This window comes from Puma concolor, chromosome D3 (assembly GCF_028749965.1).
Source record: "Puma concolor isolate L17-30 chromosome D3, mPumCon1.1.hap2, whole genome shotgun sequence".
Classification (NCBI taxonomy): domain Eukaryota; kingdom Metazoa; phylum Chordata; class Mammalia; order Carnivora; family Felidae; genus Puma; species Puma concolor.
In genome coordinates this window covers 80,786,538-80,809,643 of record NC_141678.1, presented here as the reverse complement: position 1 = coordinate 80,809,643, position 23,106 = coordinate 80,786,538, and the positions used below count along the sequence as shown (strand labels likewise).

Below are 23,106 nucleotides of genomic sequence, written 5' to 3'. Positions count from 1 at the left end.
CCGTCCACCTCCTTCCCTCTTCCCTGATGCCGGGAACTCCTGGTTCTAACAGCTCAGAGCGCGCGGCTTGCAGCCTAGTGATATCCAGCCCCGGGAACTTGGCAAAACACGGAACAGACGGAAAGGCACCCCTCATCCCAAATCCCACTGTAGCCACCCACAGCTGTGCGCAGGGCAACTGCAGCGCGGACTGGCTGCTGCCCATCTGCTGTCACCCCCACCTTTCCCAAGCGACATCTTCCAAAATCAAAGACACTGCCCAGCTGTCAAAATAAGGGTTCATATTTTCATACACAGGACAATGACTGCTGAAAAGAGATGATGTAAACACACAAACAAACGAAGTGGAGGAAGGGGAGGGCTGGTGGCTTGCCTTCCTTCAAATTCATCCTTCTCACAGAAGCAGGGACCGAAATGATGACCTTCGTGAGTCCTTAGAACAGCAACTGACAAGTACATCCTCCCAGCCATAAAGGCTTGCATCAAAGGAAACCAGAAAAAGGGATGAAGGTTTTGATCTCCAGAGGAGAAAGAGGGAGCTCGCTAAGTGCTCAGGACAAAGGGATGGCCAAGCCCGCGAGTTAATTATTCGTTCTGCCCCAGCAGAACAATGTGTAGTGAGCACCGCAGAAAGCAAAGTGAATTTCTAACAGAGATAACAAGGGCACCGAGACAGGCAACGAGGAAGCCTGGAGGCATAAAGGACGTTGACCTTCTTAAGCATTTAGTGAGGCTGCCCTTCCTTTCTTGAGAAACACCCCTCGTGGACACACCTCCTTGCTAAAATTATACAGACTTTCTCACATCAAACAAAAGGCCCAGAATAGGGCTAAAAGTGAAGAAATTAAGGTCCTTACTCTTGCCCTGTCACCCTGAACAAATCACTTAAATGTTCTCTGCCTCACTTTCCCCCGTTATAAGACGGGGAATCCTAAAACCAGGATTATTTGGAGGCTCACATGTGATCCCAATTGGGGAAGCCGAGTGTGGGCCACCTGGGGCCCTCCATGGGGTGAGTGACACTGTGTATGGAAATGCCAACCCATTGACCACCTGCCAAAGTGACTGAGTTTATTTTTAAATGTCGTTGAATTTCATACAACATCATGATAGCCTGCAGTGGGTGTTTCTCTGTGCCTGCCCCACCCACAACTTGTGTGTCAAAGCTCTCCACTGCCATCATGCAATAAGGTCAAAATCAGATCCAGGAGGAAAATGCTAGGCTCTCACGCCCTCGCACTCCATGCCGGCCACTAGCGTGGAGAGGCCAGCCCGGGTCATTAGTAAGCAAAGAAGGCTGTGGGACTATGGTCTTTTAGGCCCAGTGGTAGCTACTGAGAGCTGGCCGTGGTGATCCAAACCCATGGAGCTGTAAAATCATCCATCTATAAGCCCAAATACCCCAGAGCAAGAAACTGAGGGGCAGCTCCCACAGGTTCTGCAGGGGCTAGAGCATCATAAAAATCCCAGCCTAATAAAAAGGGGCGTGTCTCCCTCAAAGGAGTGTTGCAAGGATTCTTGGTCCCTCAGTTAATCCGGAGACCTCAGAACAGAGCTGGAAAGCCAGGTGGCTCTTCCTGTGGTGTAGGCACCGGCCGCAGTGTGGAATAAATCTTCCAGCAGGCAGAGTCTCCAGAAGTCACATCAAGTAACCAAAAGTCACTGCGGGGCAAAGGAGTGAGGCCACGTGGGGACCCCAAATTCTCCCACTGCCCACCGGTGGTTAATCTAATAGTGGAGGTCCAACACCGTGAGGCTAGGATGGCATCTGCAGACTCACGACTGACTGCGGACAAGTCACGATGATGTCGCCACCCCTGTCATCACTGGAGTTTCTGGGTCCAGGAGGTAAGTGAGAAGAAGGTGGCTCTTTGTGCCCATGCAATTTGTCCTTCCTACTTCAGTGTCATATGGTAACTATAGTGGCTGTGCTTACATGAACCATTTAGTAAATGGACTGCCGAATGGAGAGAAATATCTGGAAGGGACACCAACATAACCAGGGATGAAAGTGACTCTGTGATGAGCAAGCAGTTTCTGAAACGGCCCTGCCCTACTCTGTCTGGGACAGTAATTGGCAGTGGCTTCGGATGAGATGCCAGTGTATTTCTACTGGATGGCATGTTATGGGGTCTCTTAAGATAGATGCATGCCCTTTCTAGGAGAAGCAAGCTGTCCCCACTTGTAGCCATGTCGTGCGGCCTAAGACACACTCTCCATAGCTGATCAGAACAGATGTGGGCCAGTTCTGAGGACAGCCTTAGCAAACTAATACAAGGGCCAGTCCACTCCTCTCTCAGAAATCAGAGCTAAGAGGCAGTCGGTGATGGAAGGGGACTCAGAGATCTGGAGAGGTCTGGAGAGAACAGGATCCGTGAGTAGGTAGAGGAAGCCAGTGGAGGGCCGGGGAACACCCAGGGGAGGGCGTCTAGGGAGAAGCAGAGACGCTCGGGGACTAGGGTCCTGCTGGCCAGCGTGCAGAGCCCCCAACCCCTGATAGTGTCCCATGCCAGTCGTCACCTGTCACGGGTATCCTGAAAGTGAACTTTTTTTTTTTTTAAGTAACTTAAGAGTCTTACGATGAAAAGGGCCTAACTTGAGCAGATAGCATGGGCCCTACTGGTCTAGGAAATGATAATATTCTATGTGGGTGATAGGGATCTGGTAGCAATTGCCTAGAAATTAGGCCTCAGCATTGTCATCAAAACACACAGGAGCCCTGGTTTCTCAGCATATCCACCCTGAGTACATTTTAATGCCCTAATGACTAAGATAGCTGCTTACTTTGATGTTCCTTATTCTTGCTATCGTTAGTGAGGTTAAGGGCTGCTTTTATCGTGATTACTGTTTAGAGTCTTCATCTTCTCCGGTAAACGGGAGGCCAGGAGGGGAGAAGGAGAAGGCAAATGCATTGTTCCCTTTCCAGTGTGAAACAATGGCTGGGTTTCTTTAGCATCAGATGAAAAGACAGGAAAAGACAGAAAAAGCCAGGGACTCCTGGGGACCCAGAGAATGAGACATGTCTGGCCAGCAAGCTAAGCCAAGGTCCTGCGAATTCCCCAGGGGCATCTGTGCAAACCTCTTCAGGCCTCCTGAGCAGGTTCTTTCCGGCTAAAGCCTGCTGCCTCCGTGGGGTTACTTACTTCCAAGCCCTGGTCCGTCTGCACAGCTGCCTTTTCTGCTCCCACGCGGAAGTGTGATTTCCAGTTGGAGGTGGTTGTTAATTTGGAGACTGGAAAAGAGCACGAAGCATCCATCGGAGGGACTCCCTGTGGGGCTCTGGGGGGAGGGTGCCCATAAGTCCTAGCCACGCCCCAACCGGCTTTTTGGGGTGGTGTTGGATGCTCACAAGACAGGAGTGCCCGGAAGCTTCCCAGACAGGGCTGCCTTGCTGACCGAGGAGGACACTTCCAAAGGGCTCCTGAGCAGGCCGGGTGACCTACTTAGTGCCGTGCGGGGGCTGCAGGATGATCTTCACGGGCCCTGGGTGGCACAGAGCCGCACCACGCCCCCCCCCCCCCCCCCCCCGGACTCCCGGCTGAGGAGGCCCCTCCTCACTTTTCTGTCTAAATGCCTCCTCCTCTGCCCTGGTGTCCAGGCAGCAGCCAGGGAGATTTCCGACAAAGCGGCGAGCTGCGGAAACGGTGGCGTGGTCACCTGGCCCTTAAAACCGGCTCTACTGATGGAGGTCACATCAGGGCCACTGGGCCGTTTTGTTCTAGGACCAACCTGCCGTTCACCTCAGCTCTACCTCCTTGAGAGGTGGAGGCCAGAGGGCAGGGCGTATCATCCTGAGGGCTCCGGATGGGTCTCAGAAAACCCATGACCCCTGGAAGCAGCGGGTGACACCTCGTGACCCCTGGAAGCAGCAGGTGACACCTTGCGGGCCTGTGCATTTTTCTGGGAAAAATTCCATAGAGTTTGTCCAGCACCTTGGAGGCATCTGTGAGCCCAGAAGGGTTTAAACCACTGACCTAGGGGTCCTCTTGTAGGAAAGGAAAGATGATTGGAGTGCTAGGGTTTTCAGGAATAGGAGTAGACAAGAGACTCCCGTGTTTCCCACTAAGAAGCCTGGGACACAGGGGAGAGTCTGGGCTCTGGCATCAGGACTGCACCCCTGTCTTGTGAGCCTGGTGTGTCCACTACAGATCTGAGACCCAAAGCCTTTCCCCTGATGCATGAAGCCTTTCACAGTGTCGTGCGTCCCTCCTGGGATCCTGTCTCCTACCCTCTCTGATTCCCCAGGCTTCCTGCATTTACAATCTCGTCCCTGAATGTTCTCTTCCCCTTCACGCTCAGACCAAACCGGGCTCCGGTCCTGAGGGCACTGCGGCTGGGAGCCCCTCAGGTGATGCCCGTCCTCCCCTCCGGGCCAGCGAGGGCCAGGTTTTCCCATTGCTCTTCCAGGACTTACCCCTCCCTCTTCCCTAAGCCCGCCACCCCTCACCCTTCCCTCCTCACTTCCCCAGTATGCCTTGTAATAGGGGTCTCCAGAAAGACAGAACCAATAGGATATATGCAGATCTACAGAAAGATTTATTACGAGGGACTGGCTCATGCAACTATGGAGGCCTGCCATCTGCAAGCTGGAGGCCCAGGACAGCGGGAGGCCCAGGATACCTGGGCCCAGGACAGGTAGAGGCCCAGGACAACCAGAGGCCCGGGACAGCTGGGCCCAGGACAGCTGGAGGCCTAGTCTTGTCTAAACACCTGAGAACATGGGCGCCTCAGTTAAATCACACCCCTGCTGGCTCCATGTCCGTGCTCATGTGGCTGCATCTGCTGAAGAGAGTCACCAGCCCCACGGGGCCGCCTCTCCTTATGCACACACGCACACGACCGACCACCCGGGGCCCTTCCTGCTGCCCCACACTCGCCCATCTCCCCGGTCCACTCCTGCCTGCTTTCCCCTCGTCAGACCCCCTCAAACGCCTCTTCGTCCACCACCACCCCCCCCCCCCCGCCAGCTGCTCATCGGGTCCTAACTTCACACTACGAGTGTCATTTCCTCAGACTTCATTTCCCACCGCCCCGCCCCCACCCCCCCCCCAGCATCTGCGTCACACCCCGTGCCCTCCCTCTCTCGGGGTGCGGGGGCCAACTGTCCCTGCTCACCTTTGCAGCAAGACTCTTCTGTTCACAGTCACGGTCACTCGCTTTTCCCCTCCCCTTGTTGGCTGGAGCCACGCCACTCAGCCTCTTACTCCGCTGCTCCGTGGAAACCGCCCTTGCCAGAGTCACCGGTCGCCTCCTCCGTTGTCAAGCCTCAGTCCTCACCTTAGCGACCTGTCAGCACCCCTGCCTGGAGACACGTGCATCACTTGTCTTCCCAGACACCACACTCTTCTGGATTTTCACCTACTCCCAGGTCCTTCCCTTCCTCTGTTGGTGGGCGCCTCCTCACCTCTCTGGCCACTGGAGTGAGCCAGGGCTCGGTCTTTGGACCTCCTCTCTGGCCTGTCTACGCGCACCAGCCTGTTGATAAATGCCAGCAATATGGTGATGGCTCCCCAGTGTCCCTCTCCAGCCCGGACTACGCCCCACGGGCCAGACTCTTGTGTCCAACCAGTCAGTCCATATCTCTGTGTGGGTTTCCAGTAGGCCTTGCCCTTTGCAGGGTTCTCCCCACCTCACCAAGCCCACGACCTTCTGAGAGAATTAGTGCCTGAGACGTCATGAAGTCACCCTTAAAAACGTCCTTGACTCTGGCAGACACGTGAGCAAGAAGAACAACTCCAAGAGCTGGATGTTGTCAAGGAAAAGGAATTCTTCCGCAAAGAAGGCTTCGGGTAGAGTCCGGGGAGATCAGGAGGAAGGAAAGACTCCTGTGAGGTGAGGATGAGATCATGGAGGAAAACGGGAAGGGCCCGCCCTTCAGACCAGAACCTAATCCGGGAACTTCGCCCTTTCCCAGAGCAGGGAACCCTCACAAAGCCCGTCTCACAGGAAGGAGTCTATCACTTCCCTGGACCAGGGGCTACAGCACTCTCCCTTTTCTCAATGGGAGTTTCGTTATTTCTACTTCATGACTGTGTGTCGGCTGTGGGGTGTGGGGCAGACAACTTGTCCCCCTTAGTGCCCTGGTCGCCGGATCATGTGGTCTCAAGGGAAAAGAACGTACGCGACCCGGAGATCCTGGATGCGACTTTGGGTTGTCTCCCTAGAGAAGGGGATGAGTATTTCTGTGTGTGGGAAGAAGAATGAGATGGTCTGGTGACCAAAGCGACGTACTGTTGCAGAGACAGTGCAATTTCCCTTCCTCTTGGGCACACAGGAAAAGGATGTTTCCCAGTCTCCTTCGTAGTGGGTGGGGCGGCGTTACAAGATTAGACTGATGTAAGACAGGCAAAGACTGGTCCATAAAAGGTTACCCTTATGTAATTTTCCCTTTTATCCCCTCCCAAGGTGACCTTGGAGGCATATGTTGTGGACGTCAGTGTCACAGGATGGATGCAGCCCAGGTCCCTAAATGACTACACGACCCAGAGTCCCTGGATGACCTACTGACCCTCCCTAGCTTCCATCCTTTTTCCATCTCAGATCCCATTGAACTTGAGGTAAGCGAGCAAGACTTTTATTGCATTAGTTCACTGAGCTTTTAGGGTCGTGTGTTAGTTAGCCGATCCTGACTTATATAGAAGGCACTCAATAATTATGGTGACTGAACGTTCTAATTTCAGAGCCCAAGCTTTTAACCGCTACACTCTCTTGACTGGCCTTCTGGATGCTCTCTCCCCCTCTCTTTATAACATTCCTTTCTGAGTTTAAAAATATGTGCTCAGAAACCAACACCACCACCACCAACAAAACCAAACTGATTAAAAAATGGGCACAGGACTTGAACAGACATTTTGCCAAAGAAGATGTACAAATGGCCAACAAGCACTTGAAAAGATGCTCTCAACATCACAGCCTATCAGGGAAATTCAAATCAAAACCACCATGAGCTATCACCTCCCCCCGATTATGATGGCCACTCTCCAGAAACCAGAAAATATCAAGGGTCGGCGAGGATGTGGAGAAATCAGAATACTTATCCACTGCTGGCGGGAATACGAAATGATGCCATGCTCCGGAAAAGAGCACAGCAGTGCCTCAAAAAATTAAAAGCAGAACTACCCATATGACCCAGCAATTCCATTTGTGGATAAATGCCCCCAACAACTGAAGGCAGGGCCTCGAAGAGATGCTCTGCTTTATTTACAGCAGGATTATTCACAATAGCCAAAGGCAGAAGCAACCCAAGTCTCCATCAAGAGATGAAAAGATAAATGAAATATGTCACACACATACGCTGGAATTATTATTCAGCCTTAATAAGGAAGGAAATTCTGACCCATGCGACAACATGGTTGCCTCTTGGAGACATTTTGCTAAGTGAATACGCCGGGCGCTAAGACAAATACTGAATATCACAGATTCCACTCAATGTGAGGTTCCTAGAGTAGTCAAATTCACAGAGACAGAACGTACAATGGTGGTTGCTGCAGGTTCACGGGGCGGGGGGGGGGGGGGGGGTGGGCGGGGGGAGGGAATGGGGAGCCGTTTAATGGCTACAGAGTTCTAGTTTTGCAAATGCAAACAGCTCAGAGATTGGTTGCACAGTGTGAATGTACTTAACACTGCCGAACCGTATGTATCCTTAAAAATTGGTTAAGTGGTAAATTTCATGTTAAGTGTATTTCACCATTAAAACTCTTTAAGAGGTTATTATGTGCTGGCTTTTAAAACATAACAACATAGAAAGGAAGTTTCAAAAAACGGCATCCTCTCTCACTCCAGCAGAGATTGCCACTGTTGAGAGGCTTTTTATGGAGCCAAAGCGGAGTTGGTTTATAAAACACTGATTCCACAGCACGCAGCGAAAGCCCGTTCTGGTGGAGAAAGAAATCCTGTTATATAGGGTGAGAAGGAGCCCCCTTTCCGCTCGCAGGCAGGCTGGAACAGCTCCAGGATTTCTGCGTCTTCACATTTGAATTTGGTGAATATTGTCCTTGTAACAAGCAGCTCAGCGGCCCGAGGCAGAGGCCAGCATTTGGGCAAACTAGAATCAGTTCTAGATTCAGGACTGTACAAATTGATACCTGGGGCATTTCCTCCTTTCATTTACACACACATTCATTCATTGAATAAATACTTGTTGATCGTCTACACACAGTAGACACTGTGCTTCAGGCTCAGGAGACAGCAGTGACTAGAAGAGGATGTTTACCTTCTAGTTGGGGAGAAGAACTGCGTACACGTAAACCAACAGAAATTGCAAACTGTGACGGGCTCTGAAAAAAAAAATGGACAGGGTAGGGATATGGAAAGGAAGGGGGGAGTTGACATTTGAGCTGAGACCTGGACGATGGGAATGCGCTCCCACAGAAAGTGCTGGAGACACAAGAGGACATGTGAACAGACCAAAGGAATCTGTGGTGATGGGGTCAGAGCAGTGGTTGCCTCTGGAAGGGTACTGACTCAAAGCAGGGGGCGGGGGGAGCCTTCTAGCCTGCTGGCATCTATATCTCTACTCTGGTGAATATCTATGTACAGAATTATGTAAAAGCTCACTGTGCTGCACACTTTAAAGTTTGTGCACTTTACTACATGAAGGTTATACAGTAATAAAAATAAAATAAAATACCCCTTCCCAAAAGAGAAAAGAAAGGGCGGAGGTGGGGGGAGGTTCCAGGTGGAAGGAAACTTTAGCGCAAAGGCCTACAGGTGTGGCTGGCTTGGGTGGGACAGCAGGTGGTCCCAGGAGGAAGGCACAGGCCCAGGGGCCAGGGGCCAGAGGACAGTGGGATGAGTGATCACGCTTCACATTAACAGCAGTCATCCCTGGGGAGACAATTAAGATCAGGGCTCCGAGAAGGGTTTTTAACTGTTAACTCTCAACACAAAAATGTTTTTGAACAAGTCTTCATGTCTCACATGTATCATTTTAAAAATAGATAAATGAGGCCATTTGTTTTTGCTTTGTTTTTTTTCCTGCCTTTCCATCTGCTTGTTCTAAGGAGGCTGACGGCTCAGAAGGGCCTTTTCTTGTCTCCGTCGGGAAAAGATCTAGGGGTGGGAAGCCCTCATGATTTCTTCTAATCAGGCCTGCGGTCCTAAACCGTCCACTCAGAGAATCATCATTTCTTGCTTCTGGGAAGGACACTTCACTCACCCAGCACCGACCGAGTGCTCACATGCGCAAGACATTTCTTGTTCCGCAGATATTCCCAGGTCTAATCTCTCCCTTCTCCTTTCACGATGGAGCCAAATGCAGAGACCGCAAACCTGAGGCAGCTGGGTAGGATCCCGGGGCGATGGAGAAGGGGAGAAGATACCCCAAAGGGGTATGCCTGCCAGTCTGGGCTCCAGGGCACAATCCGGCTGAGGCCCTGGGGATGGGCTGATGGGAGCAGGGGAGCGTTTTCAAGACCACCAGCCCTGGGGAAAGCTGTGTCTCGCGCCTCTTGGAAAGTGTCCTCTCTCGCCTCCTTGCAGACGAGCACTGGCCGGCGCCCACCTCCCCGCCCGGCCTCCAGGCCCTCTTCGGCTCCGAGCGTGCAGGTGGCCGGGCTGGCTCGTCCTCCCGGGGCCCCGTGGGCCTTCAGCAGGGGCCACCGCAGGTGGGACCGGGCTGTCGCCAGCATCTTTCTGGACAGTCAGCATCCTCCGTCCTGGCATTACAGCAGCCCTCGGGGCAGCCTCCTCTGGAGCAGGGAGGTCCTCTGGGCGCCTCTCTCTCGTGCTACAAGGGGCAGGAGAGGCGAGCAGGGGTGTCCCCGCCCGCCTGGGGATCGAGCCGCGGGGAGTTTCACACCCCCCCCCCCCCCCCCCCCCCGTGCGCCCACCTCAACGTTCCGCAGCCGCCCAGCGAGCTGGGGGACCCCTCGGGGCGCATGCGACCTCCCCCACCTCCCCACCCCCCCATGGCACCCCCCCCCCCCGCTGGGAGGCTGTGGGGTCGCGACCCCCCCCCCCCGCCGCCCGCCCCCTCCTCCAGCCCCTGCGCCCCCAAACCCAGCGGGACCCTGGGTCCCCTGCGGTTCCACGTGAGGGTCTCATCCCAGCGCCGCACTGAGGCCTCCGCCCCAACATATTTTTGTCAAATGGATATTTTCAAACATAGATACTGGAGGAGGAGGAGTTGGAGCCTGAACTTGGTCGCAGGACAGGCTGAGACGACCCTGCGGCCGCCCTTGGGGAGGGCAGGAGTCCTCTGTCCTGTGGGCTCCTTCCCTACATCCCCAAAAGGCCCGATTTCCAGGGCAGCCACACCTCACTCCGTTGCATTCCGGAATCATCGGGGTGAGAACAGATTCGCTGCGGGGCCTCGTTGGCCCTGCAGTGAGGTTCCTGGTCCCGCACAGAGAGGCTCTGGGCACAGAACTGCCTTTTAACACCCCCGGGGGTTTCTTTGTAATTCTGTGTGCCTGATTTCACGCACTTAAACACTTATTGTCAGGAGGGGCTGTGGCTTCCCCCCCGGACACACTGGACAGGTAGGTCACCTAAGGGTGCATGGAGTCTGAGGAACACAGGTAGAGAGCAAGATACCTGTGCTCCCAAACGGTACGACTGAAGGAAGGGGCGTGCTCGACAGTCCTCACACAATCACAAGTCTACTTAGTTTCCTAATCACCAACACCTTAGATTCCCAGCGTCAGGAGACCTGTGGCTTTTTGTCTTTAATCCTGTTGAGATCCGGCCCCATCCCTTCCCGTCCAGGGTCCTGTCTCCCTCGTCCAGTTTGAACCAAAAGATCCATCGCTAGAGGAGATGAGCTTTCTACGATTCTGCCACTTGTCAGTGCTACCTCTGCGCCCCTCCCTCCTCCTCCCCTACCTCCCTCTCCTCCTCCCAAGTCACTTAGCAGGAGGTCTCCCCAGCCTCAGAGCTCAGCCTGAGGTTTCCCTACCCCCTTTCCCTACCCTCCAGCAGCACCTGCCACCTGGCCCCTTTCTAATGGCCTGTCCTGATGGCAGACGATTGCTTGTGACAAATGTCCCTCCCCTCCACCATCCATTTTGCTCTGTAGACAAAAGGGGCAGTGGGCCCTTTGGCCAGAAGAAACGTTCCTTTTTAGTAGAACTTCCTGCCAGCCTGGGGCAGGAGATGCTGTGTTTGTACCAGCACTGTGGGATAGAACTTTCTGCTATAACGGGAATGTTCTCATCCAATACGGTGGCCACTAGCTACATGAGGCTATTGAGCACTGGATATACGGCTAGAGCAACTGAATTTTAAATTTTATTTAAACATTTAAGAGTTTCAACAGCTATTTTGAGGTATAAAAGGCATCAATGAACTGCACGTGAAGTGTAAAAATTGATGTTTTGACACATGTGCCTGTGAAAGCATTACCACAATCACAATAGTGAATATGCAGAGCATGTCCAGAAGTTTCCTCATGCCACCCCTTTATATCCCTCTGTCTTTGCCCCCACCCCCACCCCCCATGCACACACTCAGGTAAGCACTGTTCCGCTTTCTGTCATTAGAGATTAGTTTGCATTCCTTAGGATATAACGTAAATGGAATCATGCCTTCTGTATATATATATATATATTTGGGGGGGGGGGTCTGGCTTCTTTCATTCAGCAAAATTATTTTGAGATTCACCCACGTGGTCTCTGCTGGTTTCATTTTATTGCTGAATAATATTTAATTATGTGGAGATGCCACAAGGTCACCTGTTGATGGATTTTTCGGTGGTTTCCACTTTTTGGCAATGAACGCGTAAAGCTGCTATGAGCATTCTTGCACAAATCTTTGCAGAGACATAGGCTTTCATTTCTCTTGGGTAAATTCCTATAAGTAGAATGGCTGGATCATGGTGGGTGTTTTGTTTACCTTGTTAAGAAACAGGCAAACTTCTCCAAAGTGGTGGTACCATTCCTGCCTGTTCCTCCACGAACCGGCCAACAACGGGTATGATCAGTCAATAATTGTAGCCATTCTGACAGGTCTATAGGGGTATCTCATTGCTGTTTTTTTTTTTAATGTTTATTTTTGAGAAACAGAGAGAGACAGACAGAGTGCGAGTGGGAGAGGTGCAGAGAGAGAGAGAAAGAGGGAGACACAGACTTGGAAGCAGGCTCCAGGCTCCGAGCTGTCAGCACAGAGCCTGACGAGGGGCCTGAACTCACAGACTGCGCCATCATAACCTGAGCCAAAGTCGGACGCTTAACCGACTGAGCCACCCAGGCACCCCTCTCATTGCGGTTTTAATTTTTATTTCCCTGCTCTCTCATGATGTTGAGTATCATTTCATGGGATTATTTGGCATTGGTATATCTTCTTCGGTGAAGTGTTCATTTTGTATTATATTGTTTTCTTATCACAGAGTTTTGAAGGTTCTTTACATATTCTAGATGCAAGTCCCTTATCAAATACGTGATGTGCAAATATTTTCTCCCAGGTGATTACTTGTCTTTTTAATTTCTGTATGTTTTTCAAAGAGGGGAGTTTTAATTCTGAGGAAGCCCAGTTTAATTTAGTCTCTTATGGGTCATGTTTTCAGTGGAACACCTAAGAAATCTTTGCCTAGCCCAAAGTCGCAAAGGTTTTTTCACTACGTTTTCATCTGTAAATTTTACAGATCTTTTTTCCTTTCGATGTATGGTCCATTTTGAGTTAAATGGACCGTTAAATGCACTACTTTGCATATGGGGCAAGGCGGGGATTGTTCAGTTTTTTCAATATGAATATACAATTGTTTCAGTACCATTTGTTGAAAAGATCACCCTTTGTCCACTGAATCACCTTTGTCCCTTTATTGAAGATCAGTGTTTGGTGTCTGTGTGGGGTCTATAGCTGGACTCTCATATTCCACTGATCAGTTCATTTAAACCTAAACAGCCGCCTGTGGCTAATGGCTACCAAGTTGGGCGTCTCAGGTTTAGACTGTAAGCATCTCAAGAAGGATACAATTTGTAATTCTCATCAGAGAAAGCTCTGCTGTAGGCTCCGGAATAATAATTATTTGAACATTCTTACCATATGGTTGCTAAAGGGGAACTAGACTCCCCCTGTTGCCCAGGAAGTGGACTGCAATTTTCCTCCTTCAGTTTACTATCGGGCTGCAGACCCAAGGAGACGGGAGGGCTCCAGGCTCCGGGGTCCCACGTTCAAACCCCAACTCGGCACCTATTTCAAAGGATTGTTTGAGGATTAAATAAGGCATGGAGTGCTTAGGATAATGCCCGGTGCATGATAAGGATCAAAACCTTGTCATTACCATTACCTCCTATGGAATAAAACACAGTAGCAGAAGAGAAGGACGGTCTATACTTTCTGAGACCCCTTTTCCTTATCTTCAGAGAAGCTCTCGTATGTTTTAGCGCGTGTCGCAAACACTTTAGCCTCAGTACTTTCGGTAGCTTAATTAAGGTACTTACATATTTGTCCAAAGTCACACAGCTGCTGCAACTCCTACAGGAAGCCTCAGCTTAAAAACTGGCTCACTTATCCTTACTCCACATGTCTCTGCAAATACAACAAGGAGGAACTCAGTCTTCTGTGTCCCACATAAGGTTCAAGGAATTATGAGGCAACACTGTAGGCCCACAATTAATATTGAATTAATTCATATTCAATGAATACTGAACTTCAGAGAAGATACTTAGCTATTCTGAAGCCTCGGGACATCGCATCTAAATCCAGGTTTTAAGTTTCTAAACTCTGTGCTTTTAACTTCATGATTTTCAAAATCAGTGCACATCTGAGCAGCCCGGAAGCCTATGAGATGTCCCTGCTCAGCCCCCCCCACCCCTCCCAGGTATGCTGCACTGTGGGGCCGGGTGGACCCTGGAGTGCACGTTTCTCAGGCCCCCCCAGACGGCGCGCGGAGGGCCCTGGGATAAGCCCCTGGCCCACTGCATTCTGCCACTTTCACTGGACTTTTCCAACTGTATTCAATCAAGAATGAATTGCCACAGCAAACACACCTCCACTTTCCATTAGGCGGAAAGTCCGATTTAGGAGGGAGCTGGGATTCAGAACCAGCTTTGCACAATGATTTGTTTTCCCTGGGGCCATACACACTGCGGAGAATCTCACTTTCTCTTTGCCGTGCTTTCCAATACAGCCGAACATGTGCGTATTTTCACACTGAACTTCAGAGCCTCAGACGCTTTGTTATCCGGAAGCATTAGGACATTGCCTCAGTTTGTCATGAGGTGGGTGGGGTGGGAGGAATGTTCTGGAGACCCACAGGAAAAGCCCCTCCGTGAGGCTGGACTTCCCTTTCACTGCCCACGCACTGATTTTCCATCCTGTGGGAAGCAGACAGGATTAACGGTCTAGCTTATTGTCTTTTGTTCTGCCAAGGCCCTACGAAGGTCTGTGTGTGTGTGTGTGGGGGGGGGGTGTTCCAGAAAGGAGTCACAGATGCACTGAGGAGCCACAGGCCACACCTGCAGCCCCCGCTTGAAGCCTGCATTTAAAAACTGGCTTACTTCTTCTTTTACTATGCATGTCTCTATAAATAAATCGCGGAGGAACTCAGCCTTTGTGTCCCAAATAAGGTTGAAGAAGTTATGGGGGGGCACGTCACTGGAGGCCCACGATTTCTGTCTTCTGGGCAAAGAATAAAAGGGGTCAGCAGTGGCCAAGCCCCCTGAAAGTGCCTGGCTGTCCCTACATGGAAGTGACTTGGATGCCCCCAGGGTCTACACCCACTGCCAAGTGACCTGTGCCAGCTCTGGGTCAAGGGCTCGGCAAACACTGAGGAATCCATTTCTGGCACATTGATGAATGCACCAGGAAGTGCCACTGGGGACTGCTCGGTGTGGCATCCGACAAATGTAAAGACAGAGTGAAGCCCTCTGACTGGTTTCTGTCCCTTAACATTCCCACATTTCCCTTTCATTGCAGTGGAAAGAACAAAGCAGAAACAGAGTGAAAAGACAAAGATTTTCAACACTGGTACTGGACAAAATATTAATATCCACAATATACAAAGAACTCTTAAAAGTCAGCATAAGAAAACAAACAACCCAGCTTTTAAGAATCAGCGAAAGATCTGAACAGACACCTCACCAAAAAAGATGACAAACATATGAAAAGACGCTCCACGTTGTATGTCATTAGGCAACTGCAAATTCATACAATAATTACCACTACATACTTACTAGAATGGCTAAAATCCAAAGCACTGACAACTGCTGGTGAGGACAGCAGGAACTCCCATTCACTGCTGGCGGGGAAGCAAAATGGAAGTCATACAAAATGGAAGACAGTTCGACAGTTCCTTAGAAAACTAGACATATCCTACCATGCGGCTTAGCGACTGCACTCTTTGGTATCTACTCATAAGTTGAAAATGTACGTCCATATACACCCTGCACACGGATGCTTAGAGCAGTTTCACTCATAATCGCCAACTCCTGGGAGCAACCAAGATATCCTTCAGTAGGTGGATGGATAAATACACTGTGGTCCATGCAGGCAATGGATTCTTCAGCAAAAAGGGAAATGAACTATCATTTCACGAACAGACACGGAGGGACCTTAAATGTGAATTACTTCACAAGGCGATCTGGAAAGGCTACGTGCTGTATGAATCCAACTGGATGACATTCTGGAAAAGGCAAAACCATGGAGACAAGAGAATGATCACTGGTTGCTGGGGATGGGAGGGAAGGATGAGTAGGCAGGGCATGGGGGAGGGGGCAGGGAAACCACCCTGTAAGACACAATGGGGCCAAAATGTCACACATTTGTCAAAACCCACAGAATGCACGACACAGCAGTGAACCGGCCGTAAACCAGGGGCCTTAGTAGCCAAGTTTCACTATTGGCTCATCCGTCATAAAAAGGAAAGCTATAAAATGCATGTAGAGAACGATTGTATGGAATAAAAACGGTTAACATAAACAAAACAAAGTGCAGCCTGGCCCACAGAAAAGAGGCATTCCTAACTTTGAAAGGCCCTAAAATAGGAAGGCGGGTTTGGAATTAGGAAAACATTTCTGAAGGGAATGTACCGATGCGTTAGAGCTCCCTGTAGGCTAGGGAGTGCATTATCGCTTGAGTGTATTAACCCTCACAGTGCCCCGTGGACACGCCTGCAACCTGTATGTTCAGGTAAGGGCGCTTACTCGGACGAGGCTCCAGCTCAAGTGGCCGTTTTAGGATTCAAACTAGACTTTGACGATCACTTATGTCACATTGCCTTTAAAGAAAATGAGCAATTAGACGGAGTTTAAAAGACTGTCCAGGGACCTCCCTAAAAACAGACGTACGGTATCATTTGTTGGTTAGTAATTAGATCCTCCCGAAATGCTTGCAAAGTGCTTGCCTAGCGGTGTCAACGTTGCCCCAGAAACGGAGTTCGTGCTCCTCTGTCAGGCAAGCTGCCCTCCCTCCCCTCACCCCTGCTGTCCCGAAGGCAAAGTTCAGCCACTCACCTTTTCCTATTACCATAAATCCCCCGGAGTCAGATGTGGCTTCCCTGTAGGCCTCGCTGCTCCTGCATCGAGCCCAGCCCGTAAAAAGACAGCTCCTCCGGTGGCCCGGGGACTCTCTTCCGTCCCCCGGTGGCGTGAGGCTCAGGGGTGGCTTGTGGACCGGGTGGGGGCCTCCGGGGACCTAGCGGGGACCAGAGGCCGCGGCCGCCGGGAACCAGGCCCGCAGCCGCGGCAGCGCCCCCTGCCGGCCGCGGACCCGCGCTCAGGCCCGAGCGGGAGGCGGCGGACGGACGGGAGGAAGGAAAGGCCGCGGCGGTGGAGCCAACGCACGGTCTCCGCGGGGAAGCCCCGCTCTCCGCCCCCGGCTCCCTACGGCGGTAGAGAGGGTCCCGCCGCTGCGCTGCGCACCCCCAGCCGAGCCCGGCGACGCGGCTTCCCCGGCGCCCGTCGGCTCCCGTTCCACGCCGGGCCCGCTCAAGCCCGGCGCCCCCGGGTCGCCGGTCCCTTTCCCCCTGCCACCCCGCGCCCCTTCTCTAGGAAACATCGGCCCAGCCCGGGCGACCTCCGCACTGGCCGCGATTCCTGATCCCTGCTGCACCTGCCAGTGATGGCCAATTCTTTGGGGGGGGGGGGGGGCTCATTAAGGGCACACCCTCGCTCTCTCCATCTTCGGGTACTTCGGGGTTCTCATTCTCAACCTTCTTTGACGGCTCTGCTTTGCTCCCACTCCCCAAACTCTTCCCAAACAGGAACTTCCGTTCTGTAGATCTGAGTTTGGGTAAGGAAGGGCGAGTCCAGGGGACCTGTGTTTTTATTTAAACCCTTCAGGTGACTGCAGCAGGTGATCTTTGAGACCAGCGCGGGACTAGCACGTGTCACTAAGCGCCACAAGCTCACCAGTGAGCAAAACAACTCCTGATTTTCTTGGCGACCTGCTTCTCCCGCCTCCCTCCCGGGTGCGGGATAGGCCCGCTCCTCCGTCGTGCCAACCATTCCACACACGACCCACCGACATTCCCCCCGCGGGCTCCCGCTAGCTCCGCCTGCCTTCTCAGCTCCTGGCCCGACACACACCCTCCGTGGCAGTGTGTCTTCCGAGACCCATGTGTGGTCATGCGGTTCTCTTTGCCTTGCCAAGTCTCCCCTCTTTGCCAGGGAACATCGGACTTCGTCCTTCTGGGCCCAATGAAGACGTTGTGCCTTTGAAAATCCTCCCCCAGGGGCGCCTGGGTGGCGCAGTCGGTTAAGCGTCCGACTTCAGCCAGGTCACGATCTCGCGGTCTGTGAGTTCGAGCCCCGCGTCGGGCTCTGGGCTGATGGCTCGGAGCCTGGAGCCTGTTTCCGATTCTGTGTCTCCCTCTCTCTCTGCCCCTCCCCCGTTCATGCTCTGTCTCTCTCTGTCCCAAAAATAAATAAACGTTGAAAAAAAAAAAAATTAAAAAAAAAAAAAAAAAAAAAAAAAAAGAAAATCCTCCCCCAGTTCTTGGCAGGCGGAGTTCACCTCTCCAGTCCCTGTGATCCCACGCTTGTCACCCCGTCACAGCTAGTTGCGCCCCTTAGGACCCTCTGAGGTCCCAGCCAAGAGGTGTTTGCTAAGCGGCTGCCTAAATGTGTGCAGGCCTCCTCAAGCACCAGATGCTTTGATTGCGCTAAGAGGACACAGCACCAAAAGGACAGAGTGTAAATTCCTACACTCCCACGTTGGAACCTTAAAGACCTTGGAAAGTGCATCTTTATTTAGAGGAGGTCGATAGAGGTCAGGGGTACACAAGCTTTTTTCAGACCGATTGTAAGGATTTCAGGCTCTGGTGTAACTGTTGAACTTTGCCAATGTAGGACGAAAGCAGCCGTCATGACTCGTATGTGAGTGGCTGTGTTCCAATAAACTTAATTTGTAGACGTTGAAATTTGAATTTCACATACTTTGCACGTGTCAGGGACCTTATCTGTGGACCTTACGGGTTGCCAGTCTGAGAGCTATGTTCAACCCCGTGTCCTTTGGCACAAGACTCGGTATATATGAGCTTTATTTTTTGACTCAAAGGCCCCGCAAATGAAAACTTTACGAGTAGAGAAGAACCCAGAAACGTCACGCTAGAGGGTAAGGAGGAACAGAAACTACTCTTCAGGTAGATGGCATACAGCCAGAACTGTTCGTGCTGCCATCTAGAGACTGGGTAGCCTCGCCTGAGGTCTTCTCTCGGAACTCTTACCCCCCAAGGGCCCAGAAAACAGTCTCCCCTCCCATCAGCACACGGAGACGGCTGGGGTTGGGGTTTGTGTTCCTGACCACCCGCAACAAGGCCTTCAAATCGGTTAAGCCAAAAGTAAGTGTAAAGGCAAAGAATTAGAAAACTGTGATAAACCTTTTAAAGTGAAAAAAGCAAGCTTCAAGTCACAGAACCTTGAGATCATTTCGTTCAATTTCTACCACCCTTTCCCAACCAAGCACTCAGCGTTCAGATAAGAAAAAGAAAGGTCTAGGAGGGCTGGTTGTTCTGAGGTGACAGAGGCTAAGACGGAGCCTGCCTGCGAGTCCCCCTTGTCCGATCCTGTCGCCGGAAGCCCCGCAGAATCACACTGAGACGGGCCTACAAAAATCCGGTGACGTGGGCACAAAGCAGTGGAGACGCCCAGGAGGGAGGGCCGCGGGTTCCAATCCCACTGTGTCACGCAACTGCTCTGTGCCCTCGGGTACTTGGCCTCCGTGCCATCTCCCCAGCTGCAAAGCGGGGCAGAACACCTGCCTCCCAGGCTTGTTGGATGCTTACGTGGGCTAACGGTGTCTTGGCCTCTAATGGGCATTAAGGCGTTAGCAATCATGAATTCCTTGAGCACCTGCTGTGTGTCACATTTAGCTTTATGGATGTTGCCGGATTTAACCTCTGCAACTATTTTACAGAGTGAACATTATCTCCGCTCTGTAAGTAAACCCGAGAAAGGCCACGTGTGCCGTGGGCGGGCGCTGGAACAAAATCGCGACGGACGCCGCCTCTTACACAAGTGTGCGTGAGGAAGGCACCCAGCATGCAAGGGACGTGCCAGGTTACAGCGGCAGGCCTGCCTTTCCTGCTTGCCCTGCTGCTCCATTTCTGCAGTTCTGTAGGCTTGCAATGAATGGAACATTTGCGTAATGCTCAACTTATCGAGACACCTGGGGATAATTTAAAGCTCAGTGTTTCAAGAGAGGTATTTGCATGTTTAGTGCATGTAGGTGAGAGCTGCTGCTCCCCGAATTTATCTGAGACAGGCGGATGCTTAAAGCCCAGCTCTGAAAGTCCCGGGGTTTCCCATCTCCGAAAACCTTCCCTCATCCCACGTCTTCAAGTCCCTCAGCGAGACACAGAAAAGACACGTTTGGACTGACCGGGCCTGGGCCCCGTCCTCTCTCAGCAATCCAGGGGCCCCAGGGTGGTCTCTCTCATTTTACAAGGCTGAACAAGTCACTGCCCCTGGCTGAGCGGAGAAGCACCAGTGGGGGGGCAGGAAGCAGCACGTGAGATAAAGCACCAATGTGAGGCTGGGGCTGGTCGCCAACGAGGACATCGGCATGTCTGTGGCACTCACCGCTTCTGAACCCCGAGTTCCTGACCTGTAAGACTGGAACGAGGAAGATCCCACACCCTTCACATTGTGCTGCCCAATGAGCACAGGGGAAAGTGCAGAGGAAACTGTGAAGTTCCAGCAGTACTGGATTAAGATGTTTGTGATAAATTGAGAACGCGGTCGCTGAAAGAGGAGACTGCTCAAGTTACATTTATGGCCAGCTGCCTGCATTCTTTACGGTTTTGGGCACAGGCTTACAGTCTCAAATGTTTTCTGTCTTACGTTCAATTTTCTCTATGTTAGGTCAGTGGGAAAGAACATCCGTTTGCTTGCATCGTCCTTGTCCCCCACCAGATGACGCTGCTTCCCAATTAGCAATTTCTTCTGGTGAGGGAGGCTGGCTGAGACCTCCTTTTACAGCGGATTAAGTTGGAGCTGCAAGACGAAGAAAAAAAACATGAAGAGCCACCCGGCCCCCCACCTCACCCCACCCCACCCCCCAAATTTCAACTAGCAAAACGGGATCTGAGGATTAACAGCTCTGGTGAGCGAGAACTGCTGTCACTGCACAAGAGGTAGATTGCGGGAAGAAGGGTCTTTGATGCCGTCTGTGATGTGCCCCAGTCTCCAGAGCAGAAAATTTCGAAGCCTACAGCCTCTGTGTTCCCAAGATGGACAGACATTTGCAAACACACACAGAGGTCAGGCAACATGTACCCACGCTCCAATCCAGAGGGCTCACAGTTTTCAAAGGAGGAATGCGTTTAAGAATTAGGTCAGTGTCTCAAGATACTTGCATGTTAACAGGCACAAATGCTATGTTGTAAGCAGTGAACAAATGCTGACGTTAGATGGACCTTCGGAATCCAAACTGCTTAAAGCCAATGTGCTAATGGGCATTCTCTGGGGGACAGCGCTGCCCCCCTGTGCATGGTCCTTGTGATGGGTACACCTGAGTTGACACCTGGGACCCCAGAGCCCTTCATGCTCATAAGAGCCAGCCCCTCTGCCCCTTCACCACCCGCCCCCCCCAAAGGAAGGTCCGGAGATACGGCGACCACGTTTAAAGTCAGAGCACCCCTCTTCCTCACTCCCCCACACCTCATTTCTCTGAAAATAAATGGCCCTTTCTGTGGGGTGGCCGGGGTGGGGGAAGTCAGCATTTTTCTTTATTCTTTGGAGATGAAGCGATGGAAGGGTTATGGGGTCGAACTATTGTCACCGCTTGCCTCCATTCGGCTTCACTGCCTTAACAACCTTAGAGTGCTTTTGTAACCAGTATGTAGAATTGAAAAAAGACGTCTTCCAAGCTCAAATGGATGATGCTTTTAAGTACTAGATGCTACCTGTCAAAAAAAAAAAAAAAAAAATTTTACACCGTGCTTTCATCTTTCTGGAACCTTGTCAGAAAAATTGGATTTTTAGCACTTACGTGAAAAGTTAAATGTGGATCTGCCTTGTGAGCGAACTTACTCTACTCCAGTATCGAATAATCAGAACCGCACGACTCAGCCCATAGCCGCCATTAGTTGGTAGGCTCTCCGACTAGAGTTAATTTTTGAGGACAGGGAATATTTGGGGTCTTTTATCAGTGGACAGAGCTGAAATAACTGAGTCCAACGTAATGCAGAACTGTGTTTTGCTAGGTTCCTCACCACCCCTTCCTCCTAGATTCAGTTCCCCTCCGCGTTTCCAGGTCTCTCAACCGGTGCAATTCTCCTGTTCATCAAAAAAGAATTCAACAGACATCGGCGTGCCTCCTCGGCGCTATTTCATTACGTTCGAACTTTCGCACGTGTGATTTCATTTGACCCTCGTGGCTATAATTTATTTTTTATTTTTTTTAAATAGCCTTTTTTTTTAAAATTTTTTTTTTCAACGTTTATTTATTTTTGGGACAGAGAGAGACAGAGCATGAACGGGGGAGGGGCAGAGAGAGAGGGAGACACAGAATCGGAAACAGGCTCCAGGCTCTGAGCCATCAGCCCAGAGCCCGACGCGGGGCTCGAACTCACGGACCGCGAGATCGTGACCTGGCTGAAGTCGGACGCTTAACCGACTGCGCCACCCAGGCGCCCCTCATGGCTATAATTTAAAATAAAGTCTCATTTCCTCTCTGGGGAAAATAAAGCTCAGAGGCCCCAGGCTCCTTCCCCTCGCCTCCTTCTGTCTCCACTTTTCCCGCTGCCTCACCGGTGCCCTAACCAGCCTTCGAACGGCCAGACTTTCTTTCCTCAACCATCCACGTTTCTTTAAATACGTAAAACCCTGGATTGCGAGGAACTTGTTCTGCGAGCGTGCCACAAGGCCAGCAAACATTCCTAATAAATTTTAACTTGATAAATGAGTGATGTCTTGCCATACAAGTCATACATTCGGCCAAACACCACATGATCGCAACCGAGTCAATGGTTCCTGAAATACACTTTGATATATACAAGTGCTTTGGATTACAGGCATGTTTCCGGAATTATGCTCACGAGCCAAGTTTTTACTGTACCATCATTAACGTGTTCTTCCTCTACTTGAAACTTGGTAATTTCTAATTTTTCAACTGACCTCAAAGTCTCCAGCTTGACTCTATTTTACCTGTTGAACCACACACCTTACAACTCTTTCCATATGATCCATCTCCTACACCGGCCTTCGTCTCCTCCTCCCACAAAACACAGTCGCTTCCATTCCCGAGCCTTGCCTTGCGTCCCCTCTTCTACACTGGGACCATCCGGACCCTGCCCCTCTCCACACTCCCCTCCTCCACAGAGCCTGACATGGGCTCTTCCAGGGTATGCTTGGCCCTCCCATGCCAAGCCTTCCATGGCACCGTCACCTCCATGCAGGAGGGTGTCAGGATACGGACTGAGGGACCGGATGCTGTCGGCACGAGTGTAAACCACTTGGGAAACAATTTGGCAAATCCTGGAAAACTGAGCATTTTTGTGTGTCTTACAACCCAGCACTTGGCACTCCTGGATTTATATCCTAAAGAACCTTTGCACGCACGAACCAGGAGATGGTACAAACACGCTCCGGTGAGAGCAAAAAAAAAAAAAGCACCCACATGTTTGTGGACGGAATGGAAATTGTGTTTTTGTCTTTTTCCCCCATGAGACACAACAGAACAGTGGAAAGTTGGAGACAATGAATACACTGCAGGAATGTAACATCA

At 51.3% G+C, this 23,106-nt stretch overlaps 1 protein-coding gene and 1 long non-coding RNA gene across 3 annotated transcripts in view; both read right to left on the bottom strand.

The window, feature by feature from the left end:
- Positions 1 to 266: 266 nt before the first annotated feature.
- LOC147575669 (uncharacterized) lies at positions 267 to 17,367 on the bottom strand. Its single transcript, XR_015242611.1, has 7 exons — positions 16,392 to 17,367; positions 15,257 to 16,156; positions 15,114 to 15,178; positions 14,026 to 14,255; positions 13,380 to 13,467; positions 5,116 to 8,276; positions 267 to 3,232 (listed from the first exon to the last, which is right to left on the bottom strand). It is a non-coding gene; the product is annotated as an uncharacterized LOC147575669 (long non-coding RNA).
- Positions 17,368 to 17,861: 494 nt separating this feature from the next.
- The window catches only part of ZCCHC2 (zinc finger CCHC-type containing 2), a 68,882-nt gene continuing 63,637 nt past the window's right edge, over positions 17,862 to 23,106 (bottom strand). The window contains exon 14 of one of the 2 annotated variants that reach the window (XM_086683165.1): positions 17,862 to 20,372. In XM_086683165.1, the coding sequence (XP_086539291.1) occupies positions 20,362 to 20,372 (11 nt within the window). In that variant the 3' untranslated portion in view covers positions 17,862 to 20,361. Of the gene's footprint in view, positions 20,373 to 20,713; positions 21,284 to 23,106 lie in introns of those variants that run through there. The other variant, XM_086683164.1, reaches the window with a different exon arrangement.